A 22,475-nucleotide genomic window follows, 5' to 3' on the forward strand; every position below is an offset into this window, starting at 1 on the left:
GATCTTCCCTTGAGAACGTGATGGGAAATGGTTTATTGGAGTCTTTTAAAAGAATACATCAACACCACGACAGTTACTCCTTCAGTCAGATTGTTTATTAATTATTATGTTTACATATGTTACTTCTATGGCTGAAAACGGTCTCACACTTTGAAACATCATTCATAAAGCTCATATGTTATTTTATGATTTGTTTTGCTGCTGTTTGCCAAACGAGAATCAGATGTCTAGAAGCTCTGTCCTTGCCAAGCAATGCACATATTTTAATCCTGGTGCCATGGCTAATTTCTTCAATATATTCACAAAAGCCCCAAAAGGCCATTCATTGCATTAATAGCGCTCAAGAAAATTATGTAGTCTCTGTGTGTCTTCAAGGAATGGAAATTTGCCAGTGCTTTAGGATTGTAAGCTAAAGGCTAAACTTTGAATTTCCATATATTTAATCCGATTGGCAAACCTGTGGAGAAAATACCCAAGGTTAGACTATGGGTTAGTTAGAGAATTTTTCCAGATCTTATTTTTCTGCCTTGGTTTTTCCATTCAGACTTTGACCTAGATTTAATAAGCTTTCCAAACGATTCAATTCTGTCACAAAACTTTCCAAATGTCTACTCTATAACACTTCCCACAGACTTTAACAATAACTTCTATATATAAATAGTTTGGAACGTTTTTCTACGGGTATTGAATCATTCGAAAGTTTATTAAATCGAGTACATCATCCCTCCCTGAAAAATGAGTGTTTCATATAAATATAACAATTCTAAATGTCCAGTGCCCCCTTCTCACTGGCCTCCTGGTCTCTCAGCGAGAAGCCAGTGCAAGGGTTAGGGCATTAACCAATGCTCTCAGCTTATCACCAGCTACCTGACTACACCTTCCTCATGCTTTGGAAGGAGGTAGTAAGCAAGAGGCAGTGGTTTTTGTGCGCCGGAGCCCCACCTTTAGGTTGCAGTTTAACCCCTGAAGGTAAGACTGTGGCCACACACTCCTGCCCCCATAGCAACTTAAATGTACTGAGTGTTGAGGTGTTTTTAAAATATATATAAACCTTGTGTAAAATGAATAATTTACATGTGCACAGTCTAATGAAATGTGCTGCATGGTCACACAGGCTCTTCCATCCACATACATCCACACATTTAATAAATACAAATACCTTCCCCCTGCTTTCCCCTTGTCATTATGGATACTTTCTGTTTCCTAACTGATCTTGGTTGATATTGATTTACATTCATTTGCTTACTTGGACTCATCTTTGTCCTTGTTTTGAGCCATTCTTGTCCATTTAACAGTTAAATTTTTGATGCAGACACTTTGCTATTTATCCAATTGCTTCCAGGTAGGACACGCTTTACCTAAATTACTTGTGTAAGAAAATGTGCATATGTAGATCTTTTTTGCTGATATCTTCCTCATACTCTGGACACTTACGTTTGAAAAGCACAAAAAGTACAAATACAACTGTGAAAAAAAGGCAAAAAAAAATGTGCTGCATCAGCTTTTGACCTGTGTACTGCTTCCTCCCAGCTCTTCCCAGTACTGTCCATCACAGTCTTATTAGGACCCCTATTGGGCTGACAATGGGGGAGATCTGCTAACCTCCCTAATCAGACTGTATTCGTCTGGCAGCCTGCGTGCCATTGGTTGCCGACCTCCGTCCTAGGGTTTTATTTATTAGACTTCAAATTGTAGTGAATTGAAATCTGAATGACAACAAATAAGACTAACAGCTGATTAAGAGAAATTGTCCAACTTAGCTTTATTTACAGATTGGCTATTTTAACCTACATTTTAGGCCTTAATTTACATTTCAGTTAATAACACTTCTTCAGTTTAGTGAATAACCCTAACAATGAAATGATTGGTAGGTTGGTAGCTATATAAGACACATACCAGCTCCCAACATAAAATAAACATCAAAGCATTGCAATCTTCTTAATCACATAAGAAAAGACACACAAGCACCGCAATACATAGATAAAAAGGCTGTTGGGTACCATCATATAACCAGAGAGGGCAAGCAAAGTCTGGAAGTACTAGCCTACATCCATGAGGTTAGAAATACACACAGGGGCATTATTAGTTTCATTTGAAATCATTTTTGTAACAGGTTTTGTTATACTAAACAGAATGTCTTTACAATGGCATGGGTAGGATTTTACTGTATTTTCACATACTTAATAAAAATAAAACCGTAGAAGTTGTGATATTTATTCATTCCCTGTTTTTTTTGAAAGCCGACACCAGCCTATTGTTTACAGGAGGGAATACAAATCATTGCTTTGTGATACTGTCTGCACTCTTTGTGAGCGTGAATTGTTAACGGGCACTAAATCTGTCTTTTTTTTATCCTTCTTCCATAATATACTCCTTTCAGAATCTCTCTTTTGACAAAAAGCAGCATGCGTTAGGTCCTTACCATCATAATAGAGGTGCCTGCCCACTCCAACCATTTACTGAGATCTGCTCCCATTGGTTAGAACCCATCTGGGAAGTGAATAAACATCTGTCCCTCGCTTACACCTGATTTACTATCACCTGACACTTGGTAAAACCTGTTTTAGTATAAAATGTTTGATGAGCTATTGACATGCTGTGACTCCACAGAATAAGCAGAAAAATAGAATCACGATGTGTTTTCGTAACAGACATTGAGCAAATGCACAACCCTCATCTGTATTATTTTTACACTAGATATTTTTTTTTCCAGTTCTATTTTAAATGCCATTAATTTTATTTTAATTTTTTTGGGAAAAAAATAAAAATACTAAACTAAACAAATCTAACTAAATGACATGTAATTAAAAGAGCATTCGGATGATTTGCAATACATCTTATTCAATGTTTTATTTATAGTTAACATTTCAGTGTACATTGCATCTGGTCTTGAAAAAAGTCTCAAATGTAGACTAAAACATTGACTGAACTGTTGGATTATCCACTAATATGAAATAAGCAATGAACAAGAAATATTGTAAATCCTCTGATTATATATATATATATATATATATATATATATATATATATATATATATATAAAGCTGGCATGGCAGATACTTTGAAACATAGCTTGCGAGAGCCAATGTCTATAAAATACAAGTTACTGCAACTATTAAAAGGATGAGGCAGTGTCTGCATCCAAACCACATCGTAGATGAGGTCACTCTATGAGTTTAGAATGTGCTCTGGAGACATTTTGATAGGAAAATGTGTTTTAATATTGTATAACCTTAATGAGGGCTCTTGTTTGATCTCAGAGTTTCTCAATAACTGCAAAGCATAATCTATGATCACATTTATAATCAGGGCTGGCACAGGGATTTCTGTCTGTTTTAAGCAACTGGAACTAAACCCTCTCATTCAAGCTTCTCATTGACAGTGTTTTTATTCACTTTCTCGCTCCTTTACATCTACACCTTTCTCTTAAAGGTGGATGCTATTTACTATAACAACTTTTTGTCACTTATTGTATTGTTTATGGTGCAAGGAGATTGTTGAGTATCTTCCCATATTTTCCCTATGATGTTAAAATGTTTTGTTTTTATCATTATTAATGTCTTATTTAATTTATTTTACTTACATAAAATCACTTGGAGTGTTGTATGCAGTACTGGGGACAGTATCTCCAGAAGGATATTGATACTTTAGAGAGAGGTTAGAGAAGGGCTACTAAGCTGGTTCATGGATTGCACTATAAAACTTACAAGGAAAGGTTAAAGGAACTTAAAGGAACACTATAGTCACCTAAATTACTTTAGCTAAATAAAGCAGTTTTAGTGTATAGATCATTCCCCTTAGTTTTTTCTGCAAAGGAGGCATTATCTGTTGGCGACTCATAAGATTTTTTTTTCTTTTTGATTTGGTGCTATATTTAGAGCAAGCTGAAGTGCTTTAGGGAATCAGAGTGTTCCTTTAACTCATTGTATTAAATGGACATTAAAGTACTGCAAATTTGCAGGTTTTGGTTGTAAATTTAAAGGGACACTATAGTCACCAAAACAACTTTAGCATAATGAAGCAGTTTTTGGTGTATAGAACATGCCCCTGCAACCTCTCTACTCGATTCTCTACCATTTAGGAGTTAAATCACTTTGTTTATGAACACTTCCTGTAAAGAGTCATCTAAAGTTTATCCTTTCTTTATTGCACGTTCTGTTTAATTTAGATTTTCTAATCCCCTGCAATGTTAATAGCTTGCTAGACCCTGCAAGAGCCTCCTGTATGTGATTAAAGTTCAATTTACAGAGCAAGAGATAAAATTAAGGTAAATTACATCTGATTGAAAGTGAAACCAGTTTGTTCATGCAGGCTCTGTCAATCATAGCCAGGGGAGGTGTGGCAAGGGCTGCATAAACAGAAACAAAGTGATTGAACTCCTAAATGACAGTGAATTGAGTAGCAAAATCTGAGAGGCATGATCTATACACTAAAACTGCTTCATTAAGCTAAAAGTTGTTTAGGTGACTATAGTGTTCCTTTAATAAGACAAAAATAGTGACACAGAACTAGGAAAATTAAATAATTTGACAGCTTCCATTTAAAATGTCTCTGTCACCCCAAAAAAATATTTGAGCTAGTTTTAGACAAAGATAAATTATTTCTGAAATGCTCATAAAGATATTATAAAAGAAAATGTGGTCAGTTGTGGTAAAGATTAGTGTTGTCGCGAACCCGAAATTTTAGGTTCGCGAACGCGAACTTCCGCAAATGTTCGCGAACCGGCGAACCGCGCGAACCGCCATTGACTTCAATGGGCAGGCGAATTTTAAAACCAACAGGGACTCTTTCTGGCCAAAAAAGTGATGGAAAAGTTGTTTCAAGGGGACTAACACCTGGACTGTGGCATGCCGGAGGGGGATCCATGGCAAAACTCCCATGGAAAATTACACAGTTGTTGCAGAGTCTGCTTTTAATCCATAAAGGGCAGAAATCACCTAACATTGACACCTGTCCTCAAAGCCCAGCCCTGATACACACTGACACAGAGCAGAATAGAGACTGTTCCCCCTACATAGGGTCACTTGGCAGATATGGATTGACACCTGTCCTCAAAACCCCTGATACACACTGACACAGAGCAGAATAGGGACTGTTCCCCCTACATAGGGTCACTTGGCAGATATGGATTGACACCTATCCTAATGATCCCTGATACACACTGACACAGAGCAGAATAGAGACTGTTCCTCCTACGTAGGGTCACTTGGCAGATATGGATTGACACCTGTCCTCAAAACCCCTGATACACACTGACACAGAGCAGAATAGAGACCGGGGGTCTAGTAGCGTGGACACCCAGCACAGGTTGTTCTCCTTCAGCCTTTTTATACGAGGGTCCCTCAACAGGCACGACAGCATGAAAGAACCCATTTGCACAAGGTTGGATGCCGAGCTACTCATTTCCCGTTCCTCCTCCTCACACAGAGCAGAATAGGGACTGTTCCTCCTACGTAGGGTCACTTGGCAGATATGGATTGACACCTGTCCTCAAAACCCCTGATACACACTGACACAGAGCAGAATAGAGACTGTTCCCTGTCCACAGAGACCATGATACACACTGACACAGAGCAGAATAGGGACTGTTACCCCTACATAGGGTCACTTGGCAGATATGGATTGACAAATCCCTGACAAACAGCTACAACATGCAAGGAAGGCAGCAGGGGCGCAAATGACCCACTCCCGACGCGGGAAGGTAGTGACGACAAATAACAATACAGGACTCTTTAGAGGCCCTGTAATTGTAATCAGTCCACTTGAAATCCTTTAACTTTGATCAATTGGAGGGAAGTCTGGTGCAGAGCCACTGACCCATGCGCAGGGCCAGCCTTAGGCCTTTGGGCGCCCTGTGCAAGAAATCTTCACCCTGTCACACCCATGTGCAAGAAATCTTCACCCTGTCACACACACACACACAGGCAGACAGCCATACACACGCACACACACACAACTGCGACTGACTAGGTTTGTCACCTCCTCAAAAGGACGCATGAGCCTACAGGCATTGCGCATGAGCGTCCAGTAACGTGGCAAAAAAATTCCCAGCTCCCCAGAGGCTGTCCTAGCACCCCGGTCATACAAATATTCATTAACAGCTTTTTCTTGTTGGAGCAGGCGGTCGAACATTAGGAGTGTTGAATTGAAACGTGTAGGGCTGTCGCAAATCAAGCGCCTCACTGGCATGTTGTTTTGCCGCTGGATATCGGCAAAGTGAGCCATGGCCGTGTAGGAACGCCTGAAATGGCCACACACCTTCCTGGCCTGCTTCAGGACGTCCTGTAAGCCTGTGTACTTATGCACAAAGCGTTGTACGATCAGATTACACACATGTGCCATGCACGGCACATGTGTCAACTTGCCCAACTTCAATGCCGCTATCAAATTTTTTCCATTGTCACACACCACTTTGCCGATATCCAGTTGCTGCGGAGTCAGCCACTTTTCCACCTGTGCGTTCAGGGCGGACAGGAGTGCTTGTCCGGTGTGACTCTCTGCTTTCAAGCAAGTCAAACCCAAGACGGCGTGACACTGCTGTATCCGGGATGTGGAATAGTACCTGGGGAGCTGGGGGGGTGCCGTTGATGTGGAGCAAGAAGGAGCGGCACAAGAGGACTCAGCCGAGGAGGTTATGGAAGAGGATGGAGTAGGAGGAGTAGAGGAGGTGGCAGCAGGACTGCCTGCAATTCGTGGCGGTGTCACCAACTCCTCTGCAATGCCACGCATTCCTTGCTTGTCAGCCGTCAGCAGGTTTACCCAATGCGCAGTGTAGGTGATATACCTGCCCTGACCATGCTTTGCAGACCAGGTATCAGTGGTCAGATGGACCCTTGCCCCAACACTGTGTGCCAGACATGCCATGACTTCCTTTTGCACAATCGAGTACAAGTTGGGGATTGCCTTTTGTGAAAAGAAATTCCGGCCGGGTACCTTCCACTGCGGTGTCCCAATAGCTACAAATTTTTTGAACGCCTCAGACTCAACCAGATTGTATGGTAAAAGCTGGCGGGCTAATAGTTCGGACAAGCCAGCTGTCAGACGCTGGGCAAGGGGGTGACTTGGTGACATTGGCTTCTTACGCTCAAACATGTCCTTGACAGAAACACATGACTGTGGGCAGATGAGCGGGAACTGCTCAAGGCGGGAGACAGAGTGGCGGATGGTTGAGAGGGGGCAAGAAGGACAGCAGTGGTTGACGTGGCTGAAGATGCTGGACCAGGAGGAGGATGGCGGCTTAGAGTAGGCGTGCTGCTTGTACTCATGTGTTGATCCCATAGGCGTTTGTGATGTGAGATCATGTGCCTACGCAAAGCAGTTGTACCTAGGTGGGTGTTGGACCTCCCACGACTCAGTTTCCTTTGGCACAGGTTGCAAATGGCATCGCTGTTGTCCGAGGCAGACACACAAAAAAAATGCCACACTGCTGAGCTCTGCAATGACGGCATTCTGGTGGTGGACACAGCATGCGTTGATTGGCGTGCTGTCGGGCTGACCCCGGGTGCCGATGCATGCTGTCTGACTGTGCCACTAGCTCCTTGCGACGACCCCCCCCTGCTTCCAACTCGTCTCCTCCTCCTCCTCTCTGTCTCCCCATCTGAACTTTCGCCCTGTTCTTCTTCTTGCCGAGCGGGCACCCACGTGACATCCATGGACACATCGTCATCATCAACCGCTTCGCTTGTATCTGACAACTCAGAAAAGGAAGCAGCAGCGGGTACAACATCATCATCATCACACCGTACCTCCATGTGTTTAATGCTGCCTGCCTGAGACATATCCCTGTTATCTACATCCTCTAGCAATAATGGTTGCGCATCACTCATTTCTTCAAACGGGTGTGTGAATAACTCCTCTGACATACCAAGTAAAGCGGCTGTGGTGCTAGTTTTGGTGGTGGCGGCAGGCGGGTGAGTGCTATCTTGAGAGGTGCCTGAAGCTAAGCTGGAGGAGGATGGTGCGTCAAGGTTCCGAGCGGAGGCTGTACAAGATTGGGTGTCCTGTGTTAGCCAGTCAACTAAGTCCTCAGAACTTTTCAAGTTCAGGGTACGTGGCTTCTGAAAACTGGGCATTATTCTAGGGCAAAAGGGAATCACAGCACCACGACCACGACGGCCCCTGCGGGGTGGCCTGCCTCTGCCTGTCATTTTTTGGGGGATTAGTGGTACTATGCGTGCAAGCTACTGTGAGACCAGATATGATTGGCAATGTGAACTGTAACAGTTCTGCAGAGCACACACTGTAGGCCTGAGACACCCGCTTGAAGACAAGTAACTGCTATTCAATCTATAACAGTGAAAAATAAATTTTGGTTTTAAAAGCACGCTATAGAGACACCAGATATGATTGGCAATGTGCACTGGAACAGTTCTGCAGAGCACACACTGTAGGCCTGAGACACCCGCTTGAAGACAAGTAACTGCTATTCAATCTATAACAGTGAAAAACAAATTTTGGTTTTAAAAGCACGCTATAGAGACACCAGATATGATTGGCAATGTGCACTGGAACAGTTCTGCAGAGCACACACTGTAGGCCTGAGACACCCGCTTGAAGACAAGTAACTGCTATTCAATCTATAACAGTGAAAAACAAATTTTGGTTTTAAAAGCACGCTATAGAGACACCAAATTTGATTGGCAACTGTCAAAGCACGCTGGAACAGGTCTACAGAGCACACGCTGAAGTAGGCCTGACACCCAGACGCTTGCTTGCAGACAACTAACTGATCTTCTATTACAGTGAAAAAAAATTATTTCTTTAAAATCTAAAGCTTAAGCTATTGTTAAAACAGATATGAGTGGTGGCACTGACTGTGCAAATGGGCAAGGCATCCAACCTGACACAGAAGCTGGCAGGCAGGCAACTGCTCTTCTATTACAGTGAAAACAAATTATTTATTTTAAATGTAAAGCTTAACCAATTGTTAAAACAGATATGAGTGGTGGCACTGGGCAAGTAGGCACAGTATCCAATGTGAACCTCACACAGAAGCTGGCAGGCAGGCAACTGCTCTTCTATTACAGTGGAAACAAAATTTTGGTTGTAAAAGCACGCTATAGAGACACAAGATATGAGTGGCAACTGTCAAAGCACGCTGGCACAGGTCTGCAGAGCACACGCTGAAGTAGGCCTGAAACACAGACGCTTGCAGACAACTAACTGCTCTTCTATTACAGTGAAAAAAAAATATTTATTTTAAATCTAAAGCTTAACCAATTGTTAAAACAGATATGAGTGGTGGCACTGGGCTAGTGGGCACAGTATCCAATGTGAACCTCACACAGAAGCTGGCAGGCAGGCAACTGCTCTTCTATTACAGTGGAAACAAAATTTTGGTTGTAAAAGCACGCTATAGAGAGACAAGATATGAGTGGCAACTGTCAAAGCACGCTGGCACAGGTCTGCAGAGCACACGCTGAAGTAGGCCTGAAACACAGACACTTGCAGACAACTAACTGCTCTTCTATTACAGTGAAAAAAAAATATTTATTTTAAATCTAAAGCTTAACCAATTGTTAAAACAGGTATGAGTGGTGGCACTGGGCTAGTGGGCACAGTATCCAATGTGAACCTCACACAGAAGCTGGCAGGCAGGCAACTGCTCTTCTATTACAGTGGAAACAAAATTTTGGTTGTAAAAGCACGCTATAGAGAGACAAGATATGAGTGGCAACTGTCAAAGCACGCTGGCACAGGTCTGCAGAGCACACGCTGAAGTAGGCCTGAAACACAGACACTTGCAGACAACTAACTGCTCTTCTATTACAGTGGAAAAAAAATATTTATTTTAAATCTAAAGCTTAACCAATTGTTAAAACAGATATGAGTGGTGGCACTGGGCTAGTGGGCACAGTATCCAATGTGAACCTCACACAGAAGCTGGCAGGCAGGCACCTGCAATTACATTACACAGAAAAAAAAAAAAAAAAAAGTAGCCTGATGTTATAGCCCTAAAAAGGGCTTTTTGGGGTGCTGTCCTTACAGCAAAGATCAGATGAGTCCTTCAGGATTGTAGTGGACACTGAATACCCTAGCCTAGCTATCAATTTCCCTATCTAATCAGCAGCAGCTAAACTTTCCCTCCTCTCACTAAGCATGCATCTTCCGAATGAATCGAAAATGGATGCTGGGAGGGAGGTTGGAGGGTGTGGAAGGGAGGGAGTGCTGCTGATTGGCTGGAATGTGTCTGCTGACCGAGAGGCACAGGGTCAAAGTTTGCCCAATGATGACGAATAGGGGGCGGATCGAACTGCGCATGTGTCCGCCCGCCGTGGCGAACGCAAACACGCTAATTTCGCCGGGAACTGTTCGCCGGCGGACAGTTCGGTACATCACTAGTAAAGATGTAACTTGACAAAAGGTGGAGTTACTGCCATCAATTTTCATCAGTTCGCACAGTTGGAATAAGGAATTGTCTTACTCATCACAAGGCAATATCTGTGGAGGCTATTGCAGTCTTGTGGGATCCTCCATAGACATCAGTGTTGTATTCTCACGCATGTGCAGGAGTATAGTACTACGGTGGGCCCCTGGCGCCCATGGGGGACAGCATCAGGTAAGTATAACTCACCTTTCTACAAACCTGGACCATAACACCCTAGGAGCCAGTGCCACCATCTAGGGTCTTTGCAAACCAAGAAAGAACCCAGAAAGACTACTTCTACTTCTTTCATTATTCTATTATTGTATTAACTCCTTAAGGATACATGACATGTGTGGCATGTCATGATTCCCTTTTATTCCAGAAGTTTGGTCCTTAACCCCTTAACGCCGTTACGGCGTTCTATGCCGTCGCGGCTTTAATGGGCTTTAAAGCCGTTGCGGCGGCATAGAACGCCGTAACGGCTTGCAGCCCCAGGAGCAGAGGTGTACTCACCTCCGCCGCGATCCTCTTCTGGGGGGCTGTCTGAGAGCCCAGGCAGCCCCCCTCCGGCAAATGAGGCCCCCGGGGGCCATGTGATCGCTCTCAAAGAGCGATCACATGGCCCCCTATAGCTGGCTATGGATCTGCCAGCAGGGGGACTGTTTAAAATATTAGACAGTCCCCCTGCTGGTAGGTAGTGTAAAAAAATAAATATAAAAATGTTATAAAATAAATTAAATGGCTTTTTATATATATATAATATGTATATATATTATATATATAATATATATACATATTATATATATGTAACGTCATACGTAATGTATTTTAATATTAATATTAGTATATATATTAATATTAAAATACACTTAGAATGACGTTACATATATATAATATGTATATATATTATATATATAATAGATCTACATATATATATATTATATATATATACGCATAATTACAATAATAAATAAATAAAATAATTAAATAAATAAATAAAATATTGAAACAAAATATAAAATAAATTATATATTCATATGTAATTTCATTCTAACTGTATTTTGTTATTAATATATATATATTGGAAACAGAATACACTTAGAATGACATTCTATATATATCTATCTATATATAAAATACAAATAACCGCAAATATATATAGAGAGATAAATACATATAATTACATAAAAGATTACATTAGTATACACGTAGAATTTATATACCTATAAATGCATATATATTAAAATTCTACGTGTATATTTAAGTAATTTTTTAACATAATTATGTCATTTGATTAATTAAAATTTGATTGACATGCCTGACAACACAGGGAGAAAGTGCAGAGAATTTAATTCGCATGCACTATATTAGACCCTGTAACTCTCCAAGACACCATAAAACCTGTACATAGGGGGTACTGTTTTACTCGGGAGACTTCGCTGAACTCAAATATTAGTGTTTAAAACTGGTAAATTGTATTACAACGATGATATTTTAAGTAAAAGTGACGTTTTTTGCATTTTTTACAAACAAACGGCACTTTTATGGACTATATTATTGTTGTAATATGTTTTACTGTTTTAAAACACTAATATTTGTGTTTAGTGAAATCTCCCGAGAATAACAGTACCCCACATGTACAGGTTTTATGGTGTTTTGGAAAGTTAGAGAGTCACATATAAGGCTTGCATTTCATTTTTTTGACATTGAAATTTGCCAGATTAGTTATGTTGCCTTTGAGACCGTATGGTAGCCCAGGAATAAGAATTACCCCCATGATGGCATACCATTTGCAAAAGTAGACAACCCAAGGTATTGCAAATGGGGTATGTCCAGTCATTTTTAGTAGCCACTTAGTCACAAACACTGGCCAAATATTAGTTTTTTGCTTTTTTCACACAAAAACAAATATGAACGCTAACTTTGGCCAGTGTTTGTGACTAAGTGGCTACTAAAAAAAACTAAACATACCCCACGTTCAATACCTTGGGTTGTCTACTTTTTCAAATGGTATGCCATTATGGGGGTAATTCTCATTCCTGGGCTACCACACCGTCTCAAAGGTAACATTACTAATCTGGCAAATTTCAATTTGAAAATGGAACGTTCTATATTTGACCCTGTAACTTTCCAAAACACCATAAAACCTGTTAATGGGGGGTACTGTTGTACTCGTGAGACATCGCTGATTACAAATATGTGCATTTTGTTGCCGTAAAACCTAACAGTATTATGACATTTACAGCTAAAATGTGAGGCGGAACTACAAATTTAAAAAAAAAAATCAAATTTCTCACAGTTTTTTTTAATTTTATTCATAATAAATTGTTTCAAATACAAATATTTTATATGAAATGAAAGCCCTGTTTCTCCTGAACAAAATGATATATAATAAGTGTGGGTGCATTTAATATGAAAGAGGGGAACTACGGGTGAACAGACATATAGCGCAAATTCCAGTTTTTGTTTACGTTTTGTTTTGATCAGAACGTGTACTATTGACTCCGTCCTGAAGGGGTTAAGGGGTTAACTATGAAATAAAAACTTAGACATAAATAAATTGTACCCATATTTTTTTTTTCAAACTGTCAAACATGAAACATGTTCAAAATTATTTTAAATCGCTTCAGTTAAACGAAAAGTGTGTCTAATTTGTTAAAATGATTCGTTACACAATAATGGAAGCCAATTTTCCCTCTATTGTATTGTGGTTTGAATGAATTATGGTGGCGATGTCTGCAGCGTTTATTATTGGGTTGTTTTTTTGTTTTGTTTGGTTAGTAGGATACTGTGTCTATATTAATACTCAGAAGGCTGGATGAGTCGGAAAGTATGCCTTCTCCATAGCTTTGCCTTGGCATAGAGCACCTACTTCCTGCCTTAAAACGAGTGCAAATCTAATAATAGTGTGCTTGTATCCCCGGGGCAGCAGGCTGATAATGGAAGAAGTGCATCTAAATGGTAGAATTACACCTTGTAAGAGCCGGTGGAATATCATATTCCCTGCTAGTTGTCCTGTACAGGGCTGGAAATTGCAGTGTAATGCATTTTCAGTGTTTTTATTAGTAATGTGCCTGGGAGAAGAAAATACAGAAAAAAACTGACCTTGACTATTTTTGAAGTGTTAGTTAACATTTTCAGTATCATATCAACCTTGAAAGGGACACTCCGCTGCCGAAATACAAAATAAATGAAAACACTGTTTAGGAGATATGCCCACAATGAGAGCATGAATGCATTTATTTAAAGGACCAGTATAGGCACCTAGACCACTTCAGCTCAATGAAGTGGTCTGGGTGCCAGGTCCCTCTAGTTTTAACCCTGCAGCTGAAACCCTGCAGAGAAACTGCTATGTTTCACTGAGGGTTAATCCAGCCTCTAGTGGCTGTCTCACCGACAGCCGCTAGAGGCGCTTCCGCACTTCTCACTGTGAAAATCACAGTGAGAAGACGTGACGTCCATAGGAAAGCATTGAGAAATGCTTTCCTATGGGCGGTTTGAATGCGCTCGCGGCTGTTGCCGTGCATGCGCATTCGGATCTGACGTCGGGAGGGGGTGGAGAGTTCCCCAGCACAGAGGGAGCCCGGCGCTGGAGAAAGGTAAGTGGCTGAAAGGGTTTAAACCCCTTCAGCCTAGCCGGTGGGGGGACCTAGTGACCCTATGGTGCCAGGAAAATGAGTTTGTTTTCCTGGCATTATAGTGCTCCTTTAAGTATTTTTTCATTGGGTTATATCTATAAACAGTTTGCATTACGTGTCTATTTCTTTTCTGCAGCTTTTGCAAGCCATTTCCTTCTAACCCCGTCCAGACTTTCTATGACTGTCCAATCACAGATTTCCCAATGCAGCTCAAGGAGAAGTCTTTGCAAGGCAGGTGCTCTGGGCAATTGCTGCCTCTTGAGTTTAGCTCCACTGAGCTAACCAAACCAGGAAGTAACAGAAACATATTGTCTGCTTGAAAACCAGAGGGTGTAACCAGATTGATTTGTAAAAGTGTCAATTTCTATTGAAATCTTTACTTTTTGCAAAATGAAAAAAGGGGCACACTCTTCACACAAAGCCTTTCAGCAAGCTAAAGTGCTTTAGTGGCCTGGAGTGTCCCTTTTAAATACTTGTTGATTAGAATAAAACTAGAATCTTTATGGTAAAGCAACTGTAGTTTTCTGCATAGGATGTATTGCTCTCTACGAAGTCCTCTTTCTTATGTTTCTTTTCTTTATTTTTACCTTTTCTTCCCAATATCTCACTATTTAATGTTGAACAGCTATGGGAAGGGGAGATAGGGTTAAACTAAGTAAAATCATTGAAAGGCAAGATAAGAAAAGTATAATAGGGAAACTGTCACTTCTCAGGATTTTTTTAATATTATGTTTACTTTTCATTATATATATATATAACAACTATGTATTAAATGTAGAAACCCATACCTTTTATCCTGCAACATCTTATCTCCATGTCAATCATTGTTATAAGCTCTGTCCTTTGCACCTGGCAGTCAGCACAGGGAAAGCATACAGAGAGGAGGGTAAATTAAACAATGTCTCTGTTTCTCCTCTTCATTTGCAATGCATCCACTGGCTTGCCTTGCATGAACTGAATTATATTGTAATTTGCCAGTTTATTAATATAAATAAAAGAAAAAGGATCGTCTAATGATAAAATGATATGGTTAATTTACAATGGAATACGCTATGTTGTAAATTCCATTAGTGACAGTTTCCCTTTAATAAAGGTTGTACAATTCATGTAGCATTTCATATTAAATATTCTGCACATCCCTTTTTCTCTTGCTTGATTCATTACAAATTGATCTGGCTACTGTCTAATACTGAACTGCTATTGTGAAGGGACTGGTTATGCCAGTGTCAGACCATGATGTGATAAACCAGGGAGGGAACTATCCCCAGGCAGCCCCGCCAGAGCACATCCTATCTTTGTACATAGTGAAAAGGCTGAGATTGATTACTTAAGAACATGAACAAGGTTAAACTACACAATTAAAGGCTTACTCCAGCCCAAAAAAAGAAAGTGTTTTAAGATAACACTGGTTTTGAGACCAGTAACCTGGTCCTCCCTACTCCCCTCCACCCTAAAAAAAAAAAATAGGAATTACTACAACTTGACTCACATTGCAGTGCCAAGGCCAAGTTCTCCTTTTCCCCAATCTTTCTTCACTGAAATCACCGCCCCCTCCCCCACCAGAGGATCCAAGGAGAGATGACTGAAGAGAGGATATGGGTGGGGGGGGTGTACCATCATTGGCTGTCTAACTCCAGCATGCTGGTGTAAAATGCCAATTTTACACAGAATTGATATTACCAGCCCAGTTTCATAGCGAAACACTACACATACAGACTCCAGGCAGCAGGACCACTTTAAATCATTGGACTCGTCATGGTGCTTGGAGTAACACTTTAAAATTGGAATCTTGTTGAATTGGGGTTACAACTAATGACCATTCCAATCTTACGCTCATCATTTGCTAATAAAACCTCAAGCTGGATATGCAGTGCAGGGTCTAGTAAATAAAGTAGAAAAATGGTTACTAGTGCTGACACTGAGTCTATTTAATGTACACTGATTAATTCTCAATCATTGTATTTGGAAAAATGACACTATTTTATTTTAAACCACATATATTACAGTTTTTACCCAAATATGCCAAGTCTATGATGTATAGTACCAGATATGAAACAAAATAAAATAAATGTCAATACAATGTGAGCATGTTCTTTATTTGTTTTCCCATTATAAGACCTGAAAAGGGCAAACATCTCAGAATTTAAAACAATAAAACTGAATTATCTCTAGAAGGTCATTTTAAACGTTGCTAGGATGTCACCAATGAATATGTCCCAACCTCAAAATGGCTTAATTCAAGTTATTTTGAAAGTGAAAGAAAGTTGTTTATATTTCCCATAATCGGCACTTTGGGGTAAGCCTATACCTGGTGCTCCTTGCTGTGTGATGAATAAAAAGTGGCACATAGGGTCTACTCAGTAATAGATTGGGCATATGGCTGTTTTCAATTTAAAATACATCAAATACTGTAGGGATTTTTGTAAGAAATTTACTTTCAAAAAAATTTGGGCATTGTCGGTTTTTAACATAAATAGCAGACTGTGGGAGATGATAATTCATTTCAACAGATAATAGGGAATTGGGGGCACGGCCAGAACATGCTTTCCTGTTGCTGTAAAGACCAACATTTTTACAAAATACTGATTAAGGAACAGCACACACATGCAAATAAAAGATTTACTGGGATGCGGGTGTAGGGGCGGAATTCAATAATAAAACATTCTGTCTGTGGCACCAAAAAAATACAGATGACTGATAGGAAAAAAAGATGATTGATGGCTGTGGAACAGTCACTAAATATTAATTTTTATTTTATTCACAGATCAATTGAGATGGGAACAATACAGGGACAAAAAGAGGGAGCAGTAAAACAATCTATATTTATATATCATATATTTATTAAATATCTCTCTCTGTGCACAAGCCAACCTCTTTTTTAGAAATAGAAAACGTGTCTTGTAGTAAATACCTTCTATACATGTCTCGTCATCATTATGTAGAACTATTGTACGTTAATATAGAGCTCAGAATACCTGTTTCTTTTTCATCCTGACACCTGTCCTTTTTTCTTTTTTCTTTTTTAAATAGGATGAGTTGGATGAACTGCGAGCCGAAATGGAGGAAATGCGAGACAGCTATCTGGAAGACGATGTTTACCAGTTACAGGAACTACGCCGGGAACTGGACCGAGCCAATAAGAACTGCCGAATTTTGCAGTATCGCCTCAGGAAAGCAGAGCAAAAAAGCTTAAAAGTTGCACAGACAGGCCAAGTTGATGGAGAACTTATAAGAAGCCTGGAACAAGACTTGAAGGTAGTTACATTTCTCCAGAACTATAGCAGCAAAGCTATGATGTATTATAAAACAGTAAAGAAATATACAATTCATACAATCATTTTATATACTCTACGGACATTGGTGGTATTAGTAATACTACATGGTTTACTTTCTTATAGATTACATGTTTTTTCATTTCAGAAAGCGTGTAGGCTTTATGTCATTATAGGTATGGTAATCTTCAGTACCATAAGAAAATATGTGAATCTACTCAGTTTAAAGTTCAATAAGGGCACAATACAGTATATGGTCCCAGTGGGCACTGATGCTATTGCTTGAACCAGGGTATATAGTATAATAGACTGCAATGTTTGGTAGATAAGATGCAGGATGTTATAAACTTAGATATTTCGAATTAACTGGCTGAATGAGTTTAACAAAACAAGACAAGTCCTTAAAGGATGTGATTTGTTGACTGCTTAAGAGATTCAGCCTTCTGACGGTTTTATATAACAAACTCTGAGGTGAGCCAGCAATAGAATTACAAAATATAGATCAAAATAACAGTGTTGTTGATGGGCCATGATGGGAAGTTCTTTCTAGCTCATCTAATTTGGTAATAAATTGCCAAAAACAATGATTTTTGTATATGATGAAGGATATTGAAGGGACCAAGATCTCCAAAAATTAGCAGTTAGCTTACGGGATGCTGTACAGATGCAATGGACTAGTCGCAAATGGTCCTTTGCAAGTTTAAGAACACAGTTTTCAATTAAAATTACGCCCATCGTGTCTAGTTGTCTGGTATTTTATCAATATGCAGGCTACCAAAATGAGTTTAAACACATCTCACCATAGAGTTGTAATTGCCCACCACATATGATAAAAAGCCCCAAGATTTCCATAACCACATGAGTTATAGTTGGATGGATAGATGGGTAACATATGCCACAGGTGTTGGGTACTTAGGACTACAATTTATAACCTCGTATTAAACATACAACAGATTGCCAAGGTTTTTAAGTCTTCTGCATTCGGCCCATCAGAGCTTTAAACCACTGCCAGGCAGTATGAGTAATTGACATGCTCCAAATATGAAATCAATTAATTATCAGAGTCGGGTTCCCAAATTATTAGTTTTTAGGCAGTAGTTTCACATCAGTATTCCTCATAATGCTAAACAGCAATTTCAAACTCTGAAAGAAAAAAGAATTAAGAGTACAGAAGAAATATCTGGCCACAAACTTACTACAGTGCAGACTTTGGTGAATGGACATCAATGTGTAGCCTCATGGTGCACACCAACATTAGTGAACAGGGGGGTCCAACAGCAGCAGGAGAACCACGGGCTCCTTAACTTTACATCTAGAGTTAACTTACTTAATTGGGGTCTGCTGGTAAGAAGGAAAATAAGTAGTCCCAGATACAGTCAGCTTTAAATCTCACCCATTCCCTAGTCCTTTAGACTGGAAGCTGCCGATAGCAGAAATCCAATTCAACCTTTGATGTATTATTCTTTTTCCATCATTTTGCTCGTTATCTCTTTATAGAGCACTGCAGAATGTGTGTTCTTGTTGCATACTAATTATTAATAATAACCTCTGTACATTGCTAGTTAACAAAATAACACAAACTTGTTTTCCGCCATTCTTGTGCAATCAGACCATTTTTTTCACCTAATTGGAGGGTTTGTAATGGGAAAACAGCAACATGATGAAGATAAAAGGAGCCGTTTTTGATTCCCCTTTGATTTCCACCATTTATGCCTAAATTAATTAAGAACTTCTACGGACTAAAGCCTTGGTTTTTTTTTCCCCATTTATTTATAGTTTGAATATTTTTTATCATATGCTGCCAGGGTTTTAGAAAGCATTAAAGGTTTTCTCAAGATTTAGTAATACCTAAATATGTGTGTTTTTACAAAAGGATTTTCTAACTTTAGCTACATCAAATGAGACTGTACATCCCTGGATTATCTAGGAGTTTGAACATTCACTGACTGGTAATTTATAACAAATTGCAGGAAATCTGTTGAACATGTGCCAGAGGAAAAGGTCTATAAAAAGTCTTTATTATTTTGTAGATTATAATTTCCTGATAGTTTAGAGATTAGTGACTAACCATTTAATTTGATATTTTCAGTGATGTTTACTTGTAGGAATACAAGGTTTTTAGTACGAGAAAGGGAGCAGATACAGGTCACGCAATACGTAAGCCGGCGAGATTGAAAAAAAAAAAACCTGCAGCTTTTGCAAACTCTTTTAATATGTACCTCACACATATAGATTTTAAAAAAGGGAAAAAGAAATGTATACAGTTGTGCTTAAAAGTTTGCATGGGAGAATTGGCAATATACCGTATATACTCGAGTATAAGCCGACCTGAATATAAGCCGAGGCCCCTAATTTTACCCCAAAAAACTGGGAAAACTTATTGACTCGAGTATAAGACTAGGGTGGGAAATGCAGCAGCTACTGGTAAATTTCTAAATAAAATTAGATCCTAAAAAAATTATATTAATTGAATATTTATTTACAGTGTGTGTATATAATGAATGCAGTGTGTGTGTGTATGAGTGCAGTGTGTGTATGAATGCAGTGTGTGTGTGTGTATATGTATGAATGCAGTGTGTGTATAAATGCAGTGTGTGTATGAGTGCAGTGTGTGTGCATGAGTACAGTGTGTGTGTGAGTGCAGTGTGAGTGCAGTGTGTGATGCAGAGTGTGAAGCAGAGCTTGGTGGGGGGTGGGCATTTTTATTATTATTTTTTAATTATTATTATTTTAATATTATTTTTTGTTTTATTAGTAATATTTTTTTATTTATTTTTTTAATTATTATTAATATTTTATTATTTAAATATTTTTTATTATTATCTTTCGTCCCCCCTCCCTGCTTGTTAGCTGGCCAGGGAGGGGGGCTCTCATTCCCTGGTGGTCCAGTGGTGTGCACTGTGTAGGAGGGGGGCTGGCAGAGAGCTGTTACTTACCTCTCCTGCAGCTCCTGTCAGCTCCCTCCTCCTTTGTGCCGGTCCGGTCAGCTCCCTCTGCAAGTCCCAGTGTAAGTCTCGCGGCCGCGCGGAGCGTTGCAACGGTAACCCGTGGCAATGCTCTAACCCCGCGGCTCTCGCAAGACTTGCAGTGGAGGAGAAGGGAGCTGACCGGACCGGCGCAGAGGAGAAGGGAGCTGACAGGAGCTGCAAGAGAGGTAAGTAAACGCTTCCAGCCAGCCCCCAACAGCCCCTTGTCTGTATTATGGCAATGTAAGTTGCCATAATACAGACATTGACTCGAGTATAAGTCGAGTTGGGGTTTTCAGCACAAAAAATGTGCCGAAAAAAATCGACTTATACTAGAGTATATACGGTATGTGCCATTTTTAAAAAAGCAGGCAAAACATTTTTTATTTTTTATAAAATTTATATTTAACTGTAGGTTACAATAGAATGACACAATCATAAAACAAAACATGGCAACAAAGAAAAAAAATTGAAATGACCCATTCAAAAATCTGCATACCCTTAGTTCTTAATATTGTGTATTGCCCCCCTTTAGCATAAATGACTGCGTGCAGTGTTTTGTAATAGTTGTCTATGAGGCCCCTACATCTTGCAGGTTGTATAGCTGCCCATTCGTCTTGGCTAAATGCCTCCAGGTCATGCAAAGTCTTTGGTCATCTTGCATGAACCGCATGTTTGAAATCTCCCCCAGAGTGACTCAATGATATTAAGGTCAGGAGACTTTGATAGCCACTTCAGAGCCTTCAACTTTTTCTGCTGTGACCACTTTAGGGTCAACTTGGTCTTGTGTTTGTGCACTATGTGGAATTCTGATGTGAAACTACTGCCTAAAAACTAAATCATTTGGGAACCCGACTGATAGTTCTGATAATTGATTTCATATTTGGAGCATGTTAATTACTCATACTGCCTGGCATGCTGTCCAAGAGCGTCCCATGCGCAGAAGAATGCAAATTGTCTGCCAGTAATTTCTGATAACATGCTGCATTCATCTTGCCATCAATTTTCACAAGATTACCCATACCTTTAGAGCTCACACAACCCCAAAATATTAGTGAGCCACCACCATGCTTCACAGTGGCGATGGTATTCTTTTCACTATAGGCCTTGTTCACCCCTCTCTAAACATTGTTGTGACCATGAAGCTCTATTTTGGTCTTGTCACTCCAAATTACAGTGTGCCAGCAGAAGTGTGTCAAGGTGTTGTCGGACATATTGTAAAAGGTTTTTTTTGTGTGGCATTGGCGCAGTAAAGGCTTATTTCTGGTAACTTGACCATGCAGCTCATTTTTGTTCAAGTATTGTCTTATTGTGCTCCTTGAAACAACCACACCATATTTTTCCAGAGCAGCCTGTATTTCTCCCAAGTTTACCTGTGTCAGGGTTCTTACCTGAGATGGGAGTCTGTAGTGCAGATATGTTTGCTCACCCTTGCAGATAGACACAGTCCAAGGTAACCACATAAGAAGCCACCTGGACTGTGAGTCTGTGCAGGAAAGGTGATTCCTATGCAGTACCGACAAGGACACAAACAGCAGGATAGTCAAGGGATAGCCGAAGTCAAAGGATGCCAGAGGTCAGGATTAACGAAGTATAGCCGAAGTCAGAGATCAGGATAAACGAAGACAGAAGCCGGGGTCAATTTGGAGTACAGGTTCAAGAGACTGGAGCACAGGAAGTGAAAACATACAACAGGATCAAAGACTTCATAAAGTTCCCAAGGCGAGGCTGTGTTCATATATCATGCTTATGACTGGTCTGAGTCAGGTGAAGCACAGCCATAGGCGAAGTCCAGCCCCCAGTGCTGCAGACAAGCCAGGATGAAAAGGACTAGAAATAGGTAAATAGCTGGCCCACACCAGCAGAGTACCCAGGTTCAAATCACCTGTTGGGTACTTATGGTTGGATAACCTGTGGGTTTTTCTTTGTATCCCGAACAATTCTTCTGGCATTTGTGGCTGAAATCTTTCTTGGTCTACTTGACCTTGGCTTGGTATCAAGAGAGCCCTGAATTTGTCACTTCTTATTGAGTAATTAAACAGTACTGACTGGAATTTTCAAGACTTTGGATTTCTTTTTATATCCTTTTCCATCTTTATAAAGTTCAATTAACATATTACGCAGGTCTTTTGACAGTTCTGTTCTGCTCCCCATGGCCCAATATCTAGGCTGCTCAGTGCATTTACGTGAGAGCTAATGAACTCATTGATGATATATAAACAGACACTAATTA

General features: G+C 40.0%; 1 protein-coding gene across 3 annotated transcripts in view; it reads left to right on the top strand.

The window, feature by feature from the left end:
- The window catches only part of MTCL1 (microtubule crosslinking factor 1), a 175,960-nt gene that overhangs the window by 41,440 nt on the left and 112,045 nt on the right, over window positions 1-22,475 (top strand). For all 3 annotated transcript variants that reach the window (XM_063451559.1, XM_063451560.1, XM_063451561.1), the window contains exon 2: window positions 17,035-17,259. In XM_063451559.1, the coding sequence (XP_063307629.1) occupies window positions 17,035-17,259 (225 nt within the window). The remainder of the gene's footprint in view (window positions 1-17,034; window positions 17,260-22,475) is intronic.

This window comes from Pelobates fuscus, chromosome 4, assembly GCF_036172605.1.
Source record: "Pelobates fuscus isolate aPelFus1 chromosome 4, aPelFus1.pri, whole genome shotgun sequence".
In the NCBI taxonomy this organism is placed as follows: Eukaryota; Metazoa; Chordata; class Amphibia; order Anura; family Pelobatidae; genus Pelobates; species Pelobates fuscus.